This window comes from Entelurus aequoreus, linkage group LG17 (genome assembly GCF_033978785.1).
Source record: "Entelurus aequoreus isolate RoL-2023_Sb linkage group LG17, RoL_Eaeq_v1.1, whole genome shotgun sequence".
Taxonomy (NCBI): Eukaryota; Metazoa; Chordata; class Actinopteri; order Syngnathiformes; family Syngnathidae; genus Entelurus; species Entelurus aequoreus.
In genome coordinates, this window is record NC_084747.1 from 47269372 (window position 1) to 47288730 (window position 19359).

The 19359-nt window shown below is 36.7% G+C and overlaps 1 protein-coding gene across 1 annotated transcript; it reads left to right on the forward strand.

Moving 5' to 3' along the window:
- Positions 1–2424: 2424 nt before the first annotated feature.
- On the forward strand, positions 2425–18611 carry wdr31 (WD repeat domain 31). Its single transcript, XM_062024283.1, has 9 exons — positions 2425–2579; positions 5409–5541; positions 7959–8033; positions 8101–8245; positions 8334–8434; positions 8562–8629; positions 12790–12931; positions 17731–17893; positions 17964–18611. Exons 1-9 carry the CDS (start codon positions 2452–2454, stop codon positions 18158–18160), a joined length of 1152 nt encoding a protein of 383 aa, XP_061880267.1. The 5' UTR covers positions 2425–2451; the 3' UTR covers positions 18161–18611.
- The last annotated feature ends 748 nt before the right edge of the window (positions 18612–19359 follow it).

Here is a 19359-nt window from a genome sequence, read left to right on the forward strand (position 1 = left end):
ATCAACATAAAAAACACAAGATACACTTACAATTAGTGCACCAACCCAAAAAACCTCCCTCCCCCATTTACACTCATTCACACAAAAGGGTTGTTTCTTTCTGTTATTAATATTCTGGTTCCTCTACATTATATATCAATATATATCAATACAGTCTGCAAGGGGTACAGTCCGTAAGCACACATGATTGTGCGTGCTGCTGGTCCACTAATAGTACTAACCTTTAACAGTTAATTTTACTAATTTTCATTCATTACTAGTTTCTATGTAACTGTTTTTATATTGTTGTACTTTCTTTTTTATTCAAGAAAATGTTTTTAATTTATTTATCTTATTTTACTAATTTTTAAAAAAAGTACCTTATCTTCACCATACCTGGTTGTCCAAATTAGGCATAATAATGTGTTAATTCCACGACTGCATATATCGGTTGATATCGGTATCAGTTGATATTGGTATCGGTAATTAAAGAGTTGGACAATATCGGAATATCGGATATCGGCAAAAAGCCATTATCGGACAATCCCTACTTAAAATAAGTATATTCTCACTAATAACAACTGTACTACTATATGAGTATGTCTTTTCTATTGTTTCATTGAACATAAATCAGCAAAGTCCATTTGGCTGTCATCTGTTTTAATTATGAGACACATTTGTGTCAAAGTCATGATTTTTTTTTCATGCTTGAAATAAGAAATTATTACTTCAAAAAAGCAGTTTTATACTTGTGAGTGTTGATGACACAGCTTTGTAACAGTTGATATTCTAGTTTCAAGCATGTTTTACTCAATATAGGTCATAACATCTCAGCAACAAGCTGTAATATCTTACTAAGATAATTTAGGACCAAAACGCTTAAACAAGTAAAACACTAACATAAAATCTGCTTCGTGAGAAGAATTATCTTATCAGACAGAAAATAAGCAAATATCACCCTTATTTGAGATATGTCATCTTACTACTTAGATTTCAGTTTTTGCAGTGCCAACTTTATCAAATACTTTTTGGGCCCATTTATCATATCATAATATCATTATGAGAACGTTTTTATGAAAGCAAATTACTCCCTTCTTTTTCCTTTTATTCTAATGTGCAACCTAAATCAACAATGCACATATGAATTTGAGTTAAAAAAAAAAAGCAGAAAAAAACCCCATCCAAAAGTATCTACTCACCTGGTGTTTAGTTCACCGCACGTCCCTGCTTGGGACTGGGCCGGTCTAGCTCGGTTGGTAGAGTGGCCGTGCCAGCAACTTGAGGGTTGCAGGTTCGATCCCTGCTTCTGCCAACCTAGTCACTGCCGTTGTGTCCTTGGGCAAGACACTTTACCCACCAGCTCCCAGTGCCACCCACACTGGTTTAAATGTGACTTAGATAAATCAAATCAACTTTATTTATAAAGCACATTTAAAATATTGGGTTTCACTCTGTAAAAGCGCTTTGAGTCACTAGAGAAAAGCGCTATAAAAATATAATTCACTTCACTTCACGTCACTGATTCACTTGTTAGCTTCGTCAGCTTATTCTTTTACACAACATATTTTTACACTTTTCTTGTGTGCAAAATCTCTGGTTGGAAATTTTGTGTGGGTCAACAGTGCTTTTTTTAAAAAAATAATTGATGCTGCACTCACACAATTTTGGGCGTGTTACACGAAAAAAAGTCCAGTACACGGCAAAAACTGAAATCTAAGTAAGATTAAATATCTCAAATAAGAGTGATATTTGATTATTTTCTGTCTGATAAGATAATTATTCTACCTAAGCAGATTTTATGTTAGAGTGTTTTACTTGTTTTAAGTGTTTTGGTCCTAAATGATCTCAGTAAGATATTACAGCTTGTTGCTGAGATTTGATGACCTATATTGAGTAAAACTTGCTTGAAACTAGAATATCAACTGTTGCAAAAAAGCTGTGTCATCAGCACTCACAAGTATAAAACTACTTTTTTAAAGTAATCATTTCTTCAAGCATGAAAAAAAATCATGATGTATGCATATCATTATGTCAAGATAATGGCACTAGCATTTACTTCATTTAAGAATATTTTTCAACATATTGAGCAAAAAGATCTCTTTTTTTTTCTACTAAGAAAAGTGCACTTGTTATTAGTGAGAATATACTTATTTTAAGGTATTTTTGGGTTCATAGAGGTTAGCTAATTTTACTTGTTTTGGAAAGTCTTGACAAGCCGAATTTTCTTGTTCTATTGGCAGATAATTTTGCTTAGTTCAAATAAAACACACCTCATTTTTGTATTGTTTTTTCTTGTTTTTGAACACTGACTTTTTGCAGTGTAAGGTAACAAGCCTGAATAAGGACATCATCATTTAAATGCGTGACACATCGCCACGCCCACTGACACTTCACCACGCCCACTAATGAGAATGAGATGCAGGTGAGCCTAATTAAATGTCTGCTGTGTATAAATATTCCTTTAGCAGGCGAATGTGTGTTCAGAACGCTTGTATTTTCCCCCAACTCGCCATTTCTGTGTTTATCTCCACCGTTACAGGGTCCGAGGCAGACATGGGCAAGCTACAGAGCAAATTCCGCAAGAGATCCGAGTTGTACAGGTGAGACTTGTTCTGCTGAAACCACAATTTAAGTGTGATAGTGGAGGAAAAGCTGTGATGATATCAGACTTGTGTATATACAACACACGTTTCAGCATTTCTAGTTCACAGGCGGTCTGCAATCTGAGGGGCGTGGAATGTTGTTTTTTTCATTACACTAATTCCCTCTAAGCATGTGAGCAATGCAGCGTGAATGAGGATAATGCTGGAATAATTGACTTTCATCTAATCAGATAATTTCCCCAGCATTGTGGCTGCTGAAGGACAGAAGTTCAGTGGTATCAGTGCAAGGCTTGTCAAGTAATAATAAACATAACCAGGCGTGTACACGTTTACGGCAACATTTCCTGTGAGATTGTGAGTCACGTTGGTTTACAACCAAGTTGCACACACCAGAAGTCGACGTCTCTCTTGTGAACATGCTTTTCTCCACATGCATGCACATTAGCTCCTCCCTCGCTTAATCTTGCCTTACCCCACACCTACCAGTCAGGACACGGTCATAGGGTCATAGAGTTCAGAGGGTTGGAAATTCTTCAACTCCTTTTTAAAAAAGAAAAATGAATTTAAGGAAAAAATAAACTTAAAGCATTTGTATGTAAGCACAACACTTTAGTATATCAGTACACTGCAAAAACAGAAATTTAAGTAAGATTATCTCTAAGGGTGATATTTGCTTATTTTATGTCTGATAAGATAATTCTTCTCACTAAGCAGATTTTATGTTAGTGTTTTACTTGTTTTAAGTGTTTTGGTCCTAAATGATCGCAGTAAGATATTACAGCTTGTTGCTGAGATTTTATGACTTATATTGAGTAAAACATGCTTGAAACTAGAATATCAACTGTTGCAAAGCTGTCATCAACACTTAAGTATAAAACTACTTTTTTAAAGTAATAATTTCTTACTTCAAGCATGAACAAAAAAAAATCATGATGCCGAGCGCATATCATTATGTCAAGATAATGGCACTAGCATTTGCTTAATTTAAGAATATTTTTCAACATATTGAGCAAAAAGGTCTCTTATTTTTTTATTTTCTACCAAGAAAAGTGCACTTATTAGTGAGAATAGACTTATTTTAAGGTATATTTGTTCATTGAGGTAGCTAATTTTACTTGTTTTGGAAAGTCTTGACAAGCTGAATTTTCCTGTTCTATTGGCAGATAATTTTGCTTAGTTCAAATAAAATACCCCTAAATTGTGTATGTGGAATTAAATTATGGAATGGATTAAGCATAGAAGTCACACAATGCACGAACATGATCCACGTCCGAAAAGGAGTAGGAAGAAGCTGAGCTTGTTTAATCCTACCCCTTTTCATACCATAGCAATTTTATAATTTTTTCTCTAACATAACAGTGAACAAATAAATAATTTAAAAAAATAATATACCATATTAAGTAAACAAATAAACACATTTTATTTTTTATTTTTTAAAAGGGTTAAATATATTAATTTTTGTTCTGTGTACTTCATGAACACCTGTAGTTTGAACAGTCTCTTAAACTGAATCATAATAGTGCTTTGATTTCTTTGGTTAATCCATTTCATAGTTTAATTCCACATGCTGATATGTTAAGTGTTTTACAAGCTTACAAAGGTTTTAAGTTAGATTTTCCTCTAAGGTTATATTTCTGCTGAGAAGAATTGTTGTACATTCTTGGGTAGCAGGTTATAGTTTGCTTTGTACATCATTTTAGCTGTTTGCAAATGCACCAAATTGTTGAATTTCAATATTTGTGATTCAATAATTAAAGGGTTTGTATGTTCTCTATATCCAACATTACGTATTCTAATTGATCGTTTTTGCAACATAGTTAGCGAATGTAGCGCGCATTTGTAGTTATTTCCCCATATTTCTGCACAATAACTCGGATATGGTAACACTAGTGAGCAGTAGAGAATGAAGTGATTTTTTTGGTCCAGAACATGTTTTCCTTTATTCATTATTGACCTGTTTCTGGCTACTTTGTTTATTTTTTTATGAGATTTCCAATTCATTTAATCTATTACACCCAAAAATGTTTTCTTTTACCTTTTCAATGTCTACTCCGTCTATTTGTGTTTTGTTTGACTGTGAAATGAAAGTTTTTTTTAAATTATTTGTAGAACTAAAGTGAGTACAAGTTGAGTTAAATGTGTAAAAACAAAAGGGTGGGATAAAATAAGCTGTGCTTCTTCCTACTCCTTTTTGGACACAAGTAAAGTAAAACGGAAATATGTGATGTCATATTGTAACTGTATGCGTGTTTGGGGAAAAACTTAAACCATAACCACCATGTTTTAAAGCAGAATTTAAAACATTCATGCAAGTGTAAAAAGTTCACCACTGCCACTGTTGACATTTTAAAAACTGTCAAACACCCACACTTGATTTTATTGACAAGGGTGAAAGCATATGCACCTCATGAATTTCCTTTTTAAATGTTAAAAAAAGCTAACCACTGTTTAAAAAAAACTCCCAGGTTTTAATGGAAAGTGAGAATGCTTATGGTTGCTTATTTAAGTACAGTGTTTTATTTTCCTGTATTCAAAACCATGTTGCTGTTAAAACTCTAATGTTACAGTGACCAAAATATTAAATATACTTGTTAAATTAAAGCGCTGCCTTATTAATGAATACTTAAGCCTACTACGCTACTGTATTTTAACGTTAGTCATTATGGTGGTACTTGGAGAGCCACATTTTTTCTGAAGTGGCGCTTGGTGAAAAAAGTTTGAGTACGTGTAAAAGGAAAAGCCAAAAAGCAAAACAAGCTCGCAAAGTCAATTATTTTCAAAGCAGGGTTATTTGTAAGTTTAAATATTTGTGTTTTCTTTGCTCAGGCCATCTCTGGAGGAAAAGGTAGAAACGACATCCGACTTTCAGGTGGTGCAGTATGAGCCGGCCCATCGCGGCTCCATCAACACCGTCACCACCATGGGCCCAGACCTGTGTGTTTCCGGGGGTACCGACCAGGTAGCGCTACACTCCTTTTGCAGGCAGTGCCTTCAAGTGAGGCACTGTCGTCGTTTTTGTGTTCTAATCAATGTTTAGTACAGGTTGGTCATTTGGATAGCAAGGAACATAAGAACACTCGCTCAAGGTAAAAAGTTTGTTTTCAAATTCTACTTGATCGCATTCCTTTTTATTTATAAAAGTTAATCATTTGTGGTTTCACCTTTTATTTGTATAAGAAGTCCATGTGCCTAGCCTCTTCCAGGAAAAGCTATTACTTTTTATAAGTCTTAATTTTCTTTTAGTTTCAAGTAGAGATGTCCGATTATGGCTTTTTTGCCAATATCCGATATTGTCCAACTCTTAATTACCGATTGTTTTAATTTCAAAATTACTATAATATACACTACCGTTCAAAAGTTTGGGGTCACCCAAACGATTTTGTGGAATAGCCTTCATTTCTAAGAACAAGAATAGACTGTCGAGTTTCAGATGAAAGTTCTCTTTTTCTGGCCATTTTGAGCGTTTAATTGACCCCACAAATGTGATGCTCCAGAAACTCAATCTGCTCAAAGGAAGGTCAATTTTGTAGCTTCTGTAACGAGCTAAACTGTTTTCAGATGTGTGAACATGATTGCACAAGGGTTTTCTAATTATCAATTAGCCTTCTGAGCCAATGAGCAAACAAATTGTACCATTAGAACACTGGAGTGATGGGTGCTGGAAATGGGCCTCTATACACCTATGTAGAGATTGCACCAAAAACCAGACATTTGCAGCTAGAATAGTCATTTACCACATTAGCAATGTATAGAGTGTATTTCTTTCAAGTTAAAGCTAGTTTAAAGTTATCTTCATTGAAAAGTACAGTGCTTTTCCTTCAAAAATAAGGACATTTCAATGTGACCCCAAACTTTTGAACGGTAGTGTACCTACTACATGAAGACGTCTCTCGTTATGCATTTTTCTTGCATTTGTCATTCCAGACTCACGAATGCGCTGGTGATGCAATCCACAGCCTCGCGCACAGAATTAAGTGTCAGTGTGCACATGTTTCTGTTGACATTGCCATTCAGAAGAGGTCTTGGTTCAACACGTTGCACACAGATAGGAGCGTGATATCGTGAATGTGCAGAAAGTGATCAAATGTCTCTTTGGTCAAAGCCCTCTATGCACGAAAAATCTTAATTTAAACTAGGCGGTCTGCACCACTTTTCAATTGCACACGCAGTGTTGGTAGATCACGCCCACTCATCGTACACGCTATCTTATTTTTTTTGCACAAGCTGTTTGGTGGATGGTATTTGGAGCTGAGTAAACCAAGCCCATAGTGGAGAAGAGTGACCTGTCCTCTTTTTCAGGATGTGTAGTTCAAATTCAACAATTTTTTTTTATGAATAAAAAGTATTGAATCATACAAAAGTAATTTTATAAAATTTTCAGTTCAATGAGAAAATATTTTTTATTGATTACTGTTCTTTATGAAAATGACTGATAGTCCCAACACTGCTCCTGGCACAAGCTCGTTACAAAGTAACGTGTTACTGTAACTCCGTTAGTTTCTGAGGTAACTAGTAGTCTAACACGTTATTTTCAGTTACCGTTACTACATGATGCGTTACTGCGTTATTTTACATTATGTTTTATTGGAGCGCTGCGGTGTCGTCCTTCTGATTCTTCGTGTCACAAGCCGGAGAAGAGACTTGAGTCTGGGTGTGGGGAGGAGGGAGGGAGGGAGGCGGTGTGTCTGTTTACTTACAACACATCATGGCTGAGCCGCAGTCGAGTTTCTTAACATGGAGATATTCTCACTACTTTTGTCGAGCACAAAAAAGAACATTTTAGTCAAAGGTAAGTTGTCTTGGCTCAAAGATCCCATCTACTGCCCAAAACGGCAATTCAAATCTGCTGAAACAGCTACAAAAGCAACATGCTTCGACGAAGCTAGTAAAGAGAGACACAGACGCCGATGCCACTTCACTTAGGCTTTGTGTATGTCATGTGTGCCTTCCTTGGATGAAGCCAGGTTTACAGCTACATTATTATGCTGTTTGTTACTTATGTATGTTATGTTGCAGCTATTTAAAATAGTTGTCAATTTGTTCTGGCCTGAAATAAATTGGCCCTTCGAAACATATCTTTGTCTTTGTGTTGTATGTAGACCACATTGCTTAGAGTTCAGTGGTGCATATGTATGTCAAGTTCATCAACAGATTGTATTATTTTCCAGTGCAATAACAGTACTGAAATGAAGGCTAAAAGGGCATTGATGGGAGCTTTCACAGTAACACATTACTTTTTGGTGTAAGTAACTGTTAGTAACTGAGTTACTTTTGAAATAAAGTAATTAGTTACTGGTTTTCAGTAACTAACGCAACACTGGCCAGGAGTACAGTGAGAATTGTCAAAACAAGTGAATGTGTTTGTGTTCCATGAAGGTGGTGGTTGTGTACGACTGGAAGCAAGGCCGTGCGTGTCAATCCTTCCAGGGCCACAACAGAGAGGTTACCAAGGTAACGTCAATACCACTCGTTGGAAACTGCCACCAATTTAACGCCAACGCATTCTTTAAAAATCCAGTTGGCGTGTTATCCTGGCAGTACGTGGATCTTTAGCGGCTCACGGGACAAGACTGTCCTCATGTGGGACCTGAACCAGGGGGACGAGCCTATTCAGGAATTCAGCGGACATGAGTTAGTGGTCAACGGACTGGCTGTCAGCCCTGGTATACATTAACACACGCGCACCTACTCACCTCCTGTACCCTAAAATCTGTGATGTACTTTAACAAATAATATTATCGGGCTTTGCAGATGGACGAAAACTGTGCACAGGCTCCCGAGACAACTGGATGTGCTTGTGGGACATCGAGTCTGCCAAATGCGAGCAGAGACGCAACATCTCCAGAAACCTGGTGAGAACAATACTTGTTTTGTTGCATTCACTCTCGCTTGCCAAGAATGCACTGGTACATGTAAAAAAAAAAAATGAATGCCTTCATGAGATACTGACATTGGCCAATGTCTGTCATGACTGTGCAGGTGACTCATGTGTGCTGGGTGCCAGGGAGCACCACAGTGGTCCAGACCTCGGAGGACAAGACCATACGGTACAAACAGGTTTTGCCACTAGACAACTATGCAAAGCAGCTAAGATAAGATTTAGTAAGATGACAACACGCTTGGGTGCTCTTTTGACATATCGTGTTTTCTCATGCCCTGAGCCGCTCAAATGTGTCAATCATTTTAAAAACAAATGATGAAAAACTTTAGTTAGCCTATAGGAAATAGTTAAATGTCTAAATTTGATTAAATTTAGATAGTACACTGCAAAAAGTCAGTGTTCAAAAACAAAGAAAAATACAAAAATGAGGGGTATTTTATTTGAACTAACAAAATTATCTGCCGATAGAACAAGAAAATTTGGCTTGTCAAGACTTTCCAAAACAAGTAAAATTAGCTAACCTCAATGAACCCAAAAATACCTTTTTATAAAAATAAGTATATTCTCACTAATAACTGTACTATAAGAGTATGTATTTTCTATTGTTTCATTGAAAATAAAACCACAAATTCCATTTGGCTGTCATCTGTTTTAATATGAGACACAATTGTCTGTCATAATTTTTTTTTTTCATGCTTGAAATAAGAATTTATTACTTTTATACTTGTGAGTGTTGATGACACAGCTTTTTTGCAACAGTTGATATTCTATTTCAGTGGTTCTTAACCTTGTTGGAGGTACCAAACCCCACCAGTTTCATATGCGCATTCACCGAACTACGGAGCCCCTAAAGGGACATGGGAATTTTTTTTTTTTTTAGACATGTATCTCGTGGCCACGAGAAAGTATCTCGTGGCCACGAGAAAGTATCTCGTGGCCACGAGAAACTTTCTCGTGGCCACGAGAAACTTTTTATAAAAAAAAAAAAAAAAAAAAAAAAAAATTAATTTTTTTTTTTTTTTTTTTTTTTTAATAAAAAGTTTCTCGTGGCCACGAGAAACTTTCTCGTGGCCACGAGAAACTTTCTCGTGGCCACGAGAAACTTTCTCGTGGCCACGAGAAACTTTCTCGTGGCCACGAGAAAGCATTGGATGCGTGCTGATGTGTGTTAAAATGGCAGTTTAGGAGTTAATATGGCTGTATTTCCAGATAGGACTTTCCCCCATGTGTGTTGTGGCAAAATGTGAATGCTTGATTAGTAGGTGTGAGACAAACACTTTATCTTCCTGGTTATTGTAACGCTACGTGTTTGACATTATTTAAGACCTTATCATGCCCGGGAAAGGACAGTTTTCCTCTTCTGTGGCTGTGGGGGGTGGGCGTGTCTTGCGGACCTGCAGCGAAGCGGAGTGTGTCAGTTAGTCCCATGTTGATGTGATCAAACTTCTTTCTTGCTTGGAAGATACACACACAATTGTAACTGTTATTTCTTCCTGCAAATAATAAATATGTACAACGTGTTTGGATGTATTCATTTATGTAAAATTGTCATTAAATGTAATATTGCCTGACAAAAAGTGATACGACGTACGTAATATTTTGATATTTACACATCGCATATTTACACACGCGCATCTGACTAGAATACCCTTATGTGCATTACACATATCAACATCAACTACCTACTGTACTGTTTACTTGTTGAAATACCCTTTTTAGAACAAATATCTACCCACATAATTTATATGTGTATATATAATATATATATATATGTGTATGTATGTATATGCATATATATATATATATATATATATATATATATATATATACACAAACACTAAATTTGACAAACAAAATAACTACTATTTTTAAGAACAAGTTACAGTAATATAATATATATATATACACTACCGTTCAAAAGTTTGGGGTCACCCAAACAATTTTGTAGAATAGCCTTCATTTCTAAGAACAAGAATAGACTGTCGAGTTTCAGATGAAACTTCTCTTTTTCTGGCCATTTTGAGCGTTTAATTGACCCCACAAATGTGATGCTCCAGAAACTCAATCTGCTCAAAGGAAGGTCAGTTTTGTAGCTTCTGTAACGAGCTAAACTGTTTTCAGATGTGTGAACATGATTGCACAAGGGTTTTCTAATCATCAATTAGCCTTCTGAGCCAATGAGCAAACACATTGTACCATTAGAACACTGGAGTGATAGTTGCTGGAAATGGGCCTCTATACACCTATGTAGATATTGCACCAAAAACCAGACATTTGCAGCTAGAATAGTCATTTACCACATTAGCAATGTATAGAGTGTATTTCTTTAAAGTTAAGACTAGTTGAAAGTTATCTTCATTGAAAAGTACAGTGCTTTTCCTACAAAAATAAGGACATTTCAATGTGACCCCAAACTTTTAAACGGTAGAGTATATATATACATGCTTATACATAATATGTATATATATATATATATATATATATGTATATATGTATATGTATATGTATATATATATGTATATATATATATATATATATATATATGTATATATATGTATATATATGTATATATACATATATATGTATATATATATATACATATACATATATGCATATATGCATATATATATATATACATATACATATATGCATATATGCATATATATATATATATATGCATATACATACATACACATATATATATATTATATATACACATATATATTATGTGGGTAGATATTTGTTCTAAAAAGGGTATTTCAACAAGTAAACAGTACAGTAGGTAGTTGATGTTGATATATGTAATGCACATAAGGGTATTCTAGTCAGATGCGCGTGTGTAAATATGCGATGTGTAAATATCAAAATATTACGTACGTCGTATCACTTTTTGTCAGGCAATATTACATTTAATGACAATTTTACATAAATGAATACATCCAAACACGTTGTACATATTTATTATTTGCAGGAAGAAATAACAGTTACAATTGTGTGTGTATCTTCCAAGCAAGAAAGAAGTTTGATCACATCAACATGGGACTAACTGACACACTCCGCTTCGCTGCAGGTCCGCAAGCCACGCCCACCCCCCACAGCCACAGAAGAGGAAAACTGTCCTTTCCCGGGCATGATAAGGTCTTAAATAATGTCAAACACGTAGCGTTACAATAACCAGGAAGATAAAGTGTTTGTCTCACACCTACTAATCAAGCATTCACATTTTGCCACAACACACATGGGGGAAAGTCCTATCTGGAAATACAGCCATATTAACTCCTAAACTGCCATTTTAACACACATCAGCACGCATCCAATGCTTTCTCGTGGCCACGAGAAAGTTTCTCGTGGCCACGAGAAAGTTTCTCGTGGCCACGAGAAAGTTTCTCGTGGCCACGAGAAACTTTTTATTAAAAAAAAAAAAAAAAAAAAAAAATTAATTTTTTTTTTTTTTTTTTTTTTTTTTTATAAAAAGTTTCTCGTGGCCACGAGAAAGTTTCTCGTGGCCACGAGATACTTTCTCGTGGCCACGAGATACTTTCTCGTGGCCACGAGATACATGTCTAAAAAAAAAAAAATTCCCATGTCCCTTTAGGGGCTCCGTACCGAACCCTTCTTTAGTGAAAAATTTTCAAATTCAAGAGTTATGTTTTTTTTTTTTTTACCGGTGCACAACATAAACCATGCATGAACATCACCTTGTTCAAAGACCAAAACCAACAGTGCATGAACTCGCAACAAATTACACACCTGCAAATCAGTGACTTCTGCTGTTGCCGTATCCATAATAAGCCGATAAAGAGAAGTTTTTATTTACACGATGAGTCGGGTGTGTCTCGACCTCCGCGGCGAAGAGTCTGCTGAACCACTGTTCTAGTTTCAAGCATGTTTTACTCGATATAAGTCATCAAATTTAAGCAACAAGCTCTAATATCTTACTGAGATCATTTAGGACCAAAACCCTTAAAACAAGTAAAACACTAACATAAAATCTGCTTTGGGAGAAGAATTCTTATCAGACAGAAAATGTATCTTATCAGACAGAAAATAAGCAAATATCACCCTTATTTGAGATATTTTAATCTTACTTAGATTTCAGTTTTTGCAGTGTAGGGGGCAATGTAACTGCTGTAGACATTTTTTTGGAAGCATTACTTTTTCGTAACAGTAGTGTAAAAATGTCATTTTTGGGACAAATTACTAGTTGGGGAAACAAGGACCCAGTAGTAACACAGGGAAATTTCAGCTCACCAAGCATAGATTTGCACCTGTTTAGGGGATGGCTGCGACATGCTGTAATGGGTGTTGTGTCATGTGGTCCCACAGGGTGTGGGACAGTCGCTCGTGGAAGGTGACCAACACGTTCCCGGCCAAGCAGTACATCCAGACGCACTGTGACGTTTGTCCCGATGGATACTACGTGGTGTCCAGCAGCAACGGCTTTGGGGGCCAAGGCTGTGAAGCCACGGTGAGACCGCCTCTAGTCCTGAGACTGATATTTAGCATGTGTAGTGAATCTGGAGTGCTTTGCGTTCCCAGTGCACACGCAATTGTAGTAATTTTTCACACATTTTTTGCATGGACTCGCAATGTGAACACAAGACCGGACTGCCTCCTGTGGGTTCACTATTAGTCCTCAAGTCATTTAAAAAGGACTGAAATCCGAGGACATTCCTGAAGTGAATCAGAAAATGGAGTGCAATTTTTTTTTAGGTTCATGTTACTAAACTTTGTGTCAGAGTGCATATAAAACCACTAAGTCCTACAAGAGAACAATTGATATGATTGTCATGTTAGTATGGCGGTCTTTGTGTTCATGTGGTGGTCTGTTTTGAGGGCGTGAATCTTTACTCTTGTTTGTTAGTGAGTGTTCACACATGCACTGCAAAGGAATTAGTTGGTTTTTTTTCACTTTCATTGCTCGTTGACCTACTTCTGGCCCAAAACAATGAAGTGAAATTGAATCAACTTTTTGTTTTTGTATGTTAAAGGCCTACTGAAATGAATTTTTATTTATTTAAACGGGGATAACAGATCCATTCTATGTGTCATACTTGATAATTTCGCGATATTGCCATATTTTTGCTGAAAGGATTAAGTAGAGAAAATCGACGATAAAGTTCGCAACTTTTGCTCGCTGATAAAAAAAAAAACTTGCCCCTACCGGAAGTAGCGTGACGTCACAAGCGGTAGTGCTGCTCACAATTCCCCGTTGTCTACAATGGAGCGAGAGATATTAGGAGCGAGAAAGTGACGATTACCCCATTAATTTGAGCGAGGATGAACGATTCGTGGATGAGTCACGTTGGAGTGAAGAACTAGAGGCAGTGCCGGATGTATCTTTTTTCGCTCTGACCGTAACTTAGGTACAAGCTGGCTCATTGGATTCCACACTCTCTCCTTTTTTCCATTGTGGATCACGGATTTGTATTTTAAACCACCTCGGATACTATATCCTCTTGAAAATGAGAGTCGAGCACGCGAAATGGACATTCAGAGTGACTTTTATCTCGACAATACATCGGTGACACACTTAGCTACTGAGCTAACGTGATAGCATCTGTCTCAAATGCAGATAGAAACAAAATAAATAAGCCCCTGACTGGAAGGATAGACAGAAGATCAACAATACTACTATCAGGAGACACCGAACCAAACACTGGACATGTAAATACATGGTTAATGTGTATTCGACGCCTGTCAAAGCCTAGCAATGCTGTTGCTAACGATGCTAACTTAACGGGACCTCGTCAGAGCTATGATAAAAACATTAGCGCTCCACCTACGCCAGCCAGCCCTCCTCCGCTCATCAACACCCGTGCTCACCTGCGTTCCAGCGTTTGACGATGCAATCGGCGGCCCGGAGACGTAGGAAGTCAAGGTGAGGTCGCCGCTAGCGCGTCTGCTATCCAAGTCAAAGTCCTCCTTGTTGTGTTGCTACAGCCAGCCGCATACACCGATCCCACCTACAACGTTCTTCTTTGCAGCCTCCATTGCAAAAGATTCACCAACACTGATGTCCAGAATACTGTGGAATTTTGTCGAAGAAAACAGAGCTCTGTGTATTGTGTCCAATAGGGTCCAAACACTTCCGTGGATCTCTCGACGTCACGTGCATACGTCATCCTCAAGGCGTTTTGAACCGGAAGTTTAGCGGGAAATTTAAAGTTGCACTTTATAAGTTAACCCGGCCGTATTGGCATGTGTTGCAATGTTAAGATTCCATCATTGATATATAAACTATCAGACTGCGTGGTCGGTAGTAGTGGCTTTCAGTAGGCCTTTAAAGGGGACCCCGGAGGATAATCTACATCTAAAACACTTCCTTGTGGTCTGGAAGTATTTGATATGCTTTCGTGTAAATTTTGCTCCAGTCACTTTTTTTATAATCAGTTTTGAGTCTTTCTGCAAGATGCTTGTTTGTGGAAGTGTTACCACACTGCAAAAAGTCAGTGTTCAAAAACAAAAACAAAATACAAAAATTAAAGGTATTTTATTTAAATTAAGCAAAATTATCTGCCAATAGAACAAGAAAATTCGGCTTGTCAACACTTTCCAAAACAAGTAAAATTAGCTAACGTCAATGAACCCAAAAATACCTTCAAATAAAGTATATTCTCACTATTGATGAGTCCGGCAACACCGATGCATCGGCGCATGCGTCTAACTCGGCGCAAAACCCTGTGCCGGTGCGCGTACCGCTTTTAAAAAGTCACGTGACCGATCATGAGCTGTTTCGGTCACGTGACCGATACGCGAACATTGTCGCACTGACGCCGCCTCTGTGCCCTGTGAGCGGGTCTTTTCTACAGCCGGAGAAATAATAACTAAGAAGAGAAATCATCTAAAATTTAATACGTTGGAAAAACTTTTTTTTTCCCCAGTCCACAAGCATCCTCATTCACAACACGTTCTCTTAGATTTCCATGTTATGATACATGTTCACATTATTTATGGACTGTATCTAAAAAAGATAAAAATATATTTTTATTTAAATGAAGTTATGAAATACAATGACTTGGTTTATGTTATTGTATATACTAGGTCATGAAATCCGTGTCAGTTGAGTCGGTCCATAGGTTGCCTGTAGGGATATTTAATGTCCAGCAGATGTCAGTATTTAGTGACACAGTATCAATACAGTTTTGCAATGTGTCGAAACGCTTCATGACGCCTCATCAACCCGTCACTAATTCTCAAAGTGCACTTTTCTTGGTAGAAAATAGACCTTTTGCTCAATATGTTCAGAAATATTCTTAAATAAATGCTAGTCATTATCTTGACATAATATGCGCTCTGCATTTTTTTTTCATGCTTGAAATAAGAAATTATTACTTTAAAAAAATAGTTTTATACTTGTGAGTGTTGATGACACAGCTTTGCAACAGTTGATATTCTAGTTTCAAGCATGTTTTACTCAATATAGGTCATCAAATCTCAGCAACAAGCTGTAATATCTTACTGAGATCATTTAGCACCAAAACACTTTAAACAAGTAAAAGATTAACATAAAATCTGCTTAGTGAGAAGAATTATCTTATCAGACAGAAAATAAGCAAATATCACCCTTATTTCAGTTTTTGCAGTGCAGATTGCAAATAAAACCATTCCCCACCCTCTCCAACATTATAGTCAGGGTCGCCTTCCCTCTCAACAATATAATCACGGCCTCCTTATTCCCTGCCTGGGGAAAAAAAATCATGTTTTAATGCAACAGAACAGCGACAACACAAAAATGATCACCCATTTAAAAAAAAAAAATTTTTTTTTAAATTGTTCATGAATAAATCTTCAGCTCAGGTAAGGCCGTGCATTATGTGGCCTTCATCATAATGGAGTCTTAGTTGCCGCTGCGTTTTTTTTTTTGTCAAACATGGTCAAAAATAAACATTTTTATTTATCATTAAATAAATAGAAAAAAAAAATCTGCTTTTTAGCACTATTTGTCATTATACCAATGCCAATATTATATGAAAATACTTTTATCCTACCCTATTTTTATTCCCTCATAGCCTGAAGCAGAGGACAGAGCGTGACTTAATATCCAAATAAGTACATCCGCCTCGCTATGATGTCACAACGTTCTCAGATGGCAAAACCCTGCAAACAGTCATCCAAAAATGCATGCAAGCTCACACCAAAATGCATAAACATGATTTGATGCTTTGGTATTGTTTAACATGAGTATCCAGAGTAACACCTTAAGGCCCAAGCTGTTTGTTTACATGCTTCTTTTTTTTTTCTCTTTGCGATTTGGGCTTATTGGACCCTAATTAGGATAAAAACTAAATCATCTTGATATGATGTACTTGGTCCATAAGTACACAAACGTGTACTTCATGTTTAGTGACAAGCTAATTCTTATTTTTACACTTTTTGTTCCAAATTCCATTGTATGTTATACTCTTCTGACACCACCAGATGGCGGTATAAGTGTTCACATAAGCAGCCATAAGACCCCAATTCAGTAGTGTACACCATTTTGGAAATAAGAGCTAAAAGGTGCTGTCCACGCATGTGGCCACTAAGGCCTTTTAGAAGTTTTAATAGGACAACATTCATCACACACTGCAAAAAGTCAGTGTTCAAAAACAAGAAAAAAAAATAAAAAAATTAGGGGTATTTTATTTGAACTAAGCAAAATTATCTGCCAATAGAACAAAAAAAATTCGGCTTGTCAAGGCTTTCCAAAACAAGTAAAATTAGCTAACCTCAATGAACCCAAAAATACCTTAAAATAAGTATATTCTCACTAATAACAAGTGCACTTTTCTTGATAGAAAAAAATACCTTTTTGCTCAATATGTTGAAAAATATTCTTAAATGAAGTAAATGCTAGTGCCATTATCTTGACATAATGATATGCGCTCGGCATCATGATTTGTTTTTCATGCTTGAAGTAAGAAATTATTACTTTAAAAAAGTAGTTTTATACTTGTGAGTGTTGATGACACAGCTTTGCAACAGTTGATATTCTAGTTTCAAGCATGTTTTACTCAATATAGGTCATCAAATCTCAGCAACAAGCTGTAATATCTTACTGAGATCATTTAGGACCAAAACACTTAAAACAAGTAAAACACTCTAACATAAAATCTGCTTAGTGAGAAGAATTATCTTAGACAGAAAATAAGCAAATATCACCCTTATTTGAGATATTTAATCTTAGATTTCAGTTTTTGCAGTGCAGGTCGCCTTTAACTTGAAGCCAATTATCCAGTGATATTTTCATGTTTAAAAAAAGTGTGTTCTGATCGGCGTCTTCAGCTGTGGGACCTTCGTCAGCCGGGTTGCAAGGTGGTGGAGTACCGAGGCCACCTGCAGACCACTGCGTGCTGCGTCTTCCTGCCCAAGCCTCCCGGGGGCACTGCTCTGGTAGCGACATCCTCCCACGACAGCTCCGTCAAAATCTGGGACCAGAAGTCCGCAGGTGTGCAAGGTTACGTTACAGTCTACGTATTTCAACCCTCCCTTTTTTTACGTTTCTACGCTTTGTCCAGTCTGCTTAGGGACGCTGTCGCTGGACGGCGCCGGTCCTCTGGTGTCTCTGGCACCGAGTGACTCGTCCAATGTGCTGTGCGCCAGCTTCAACAGCGGCCTCCATCACATCCAGGTCATCCAAGGATCAGGCCAGGGTCAAAGTTCCGGGGCGGATGCAGCGAGTGGCCTGGAAGTTAGACTGGTGTCCCGCTTCTGACAGCCGTCGTGTCTTTTTCTACAAGCTAGTTTTTTAACGAAGATGATTTGGTTTTAGGATTTTGGATCCATTTTCTATGAAGCTTATGCTGTTGTGGACTTAAGAGCAAAGGCGGACCACAGCCTCGAGTGGCGGCCAATCACAAGTCAACTATGTAAACCACTGCACCACCAAAGGTATACTTGGACCTTTTTCTCAAAAGGTAACTTTTTTTTTTTCTTTCATACTGCCAAATAGAAAGTTAGACTTTTTTGTAGAGTAGGACTGTAGTGTTATACTAGTTTTAGCATTTTAGTATTTTTAAAATGAAGCATGTTTTTTAACTGACCAAGCAGCAGATAGTCTAAACTATGCATCGTCATTTACTAATTTTTAGGTAAAATTTAACTTTGAACAAGTGGGAATATCACTTTTTGCAGAACAAACAAAATAAATCTGTTCTGTGACACTGTTACCGTCTAAAGCTTTTGTTTGCACTTAAATCATGTTGGTCCATGTGGCTTTGTAGCAGATATGGCGGTGAAGCTTTGCGGTGTCCTGGCTGGACCACATTGTATAACTCAAAAAGGACAGTAGGTGATGCTGCTTTATACACCCTCAATTTTTTTTTTACTGTACTTGCATTTAATACATTCTTTACAATTGTAGTCTGTAATAGTGTACATGGTGGAATCCAAATGTAGTGTTGTATTGCTACCTAGTGCACTGCAAAAAGTCAGTGTTAAAAAACAAGAAGAAAAATTAGGGGTATTTTATTTGAACTAAGCAAAATTATCTGCCAATAGAACAAAAAAATTCGGCTTGACAAGACTTTCCAAAACAAGTACGATTAGCTAACCTCAATGAACCCAAAAATATCTTAAAATAAGTATATTCTCACTAAGTGCACTTTTCTTAGTAGAAAAAAGAGACATTTTTGCTCATATGTTGAAAAATATTCTTAAATTAAGTAAATGCTAGCCATTATATTGACATAATGATTTTTTTGTTCATGCTTGAAGTAAGAAATTATTACTTTAAAAAAGTAGTTTTATACTTGTGAGTGTTGACACAGCTTTGCAACAGTTGATATTCTAGTTTCAAGCATGTTTTACTCAATATAGGTCATCAAATCTCAGCAACAAGCTGTAATATCTTACTGATATCATTTAGGACCAAAACAAGTAAAACACTCTAACATAAAATCTGCTTAGTGAGAA

What these genes read in the sequence shown, in the direction of transcription:
- wdr31 (XM_062024283.1), top strand. Translation starts at nt 2,452, where the DNA reads ATGTGTGTTCAGAACGCTTGTATTTTCCCCCAACTCGCCATTTCTGTG. An exon ending in TCGGAGGACAAGACCATACG is followed by an intron (nt 8,630 to 12,789) that starts GTACAAACAGGT and finishes GTGGTCCCACAG; the next exon opens with GGTGTGGGACAGTCGCTCGT. An exon ending in CTGGGACCAGAAGTCCGCAG is followed by an intron (nt 17,894 to 17,963) that starts GTGTGCAAGGTT and finishes CGCTTTGTCCAG; the next exon opens with TCTGCTTAGGGACGCTGTCG.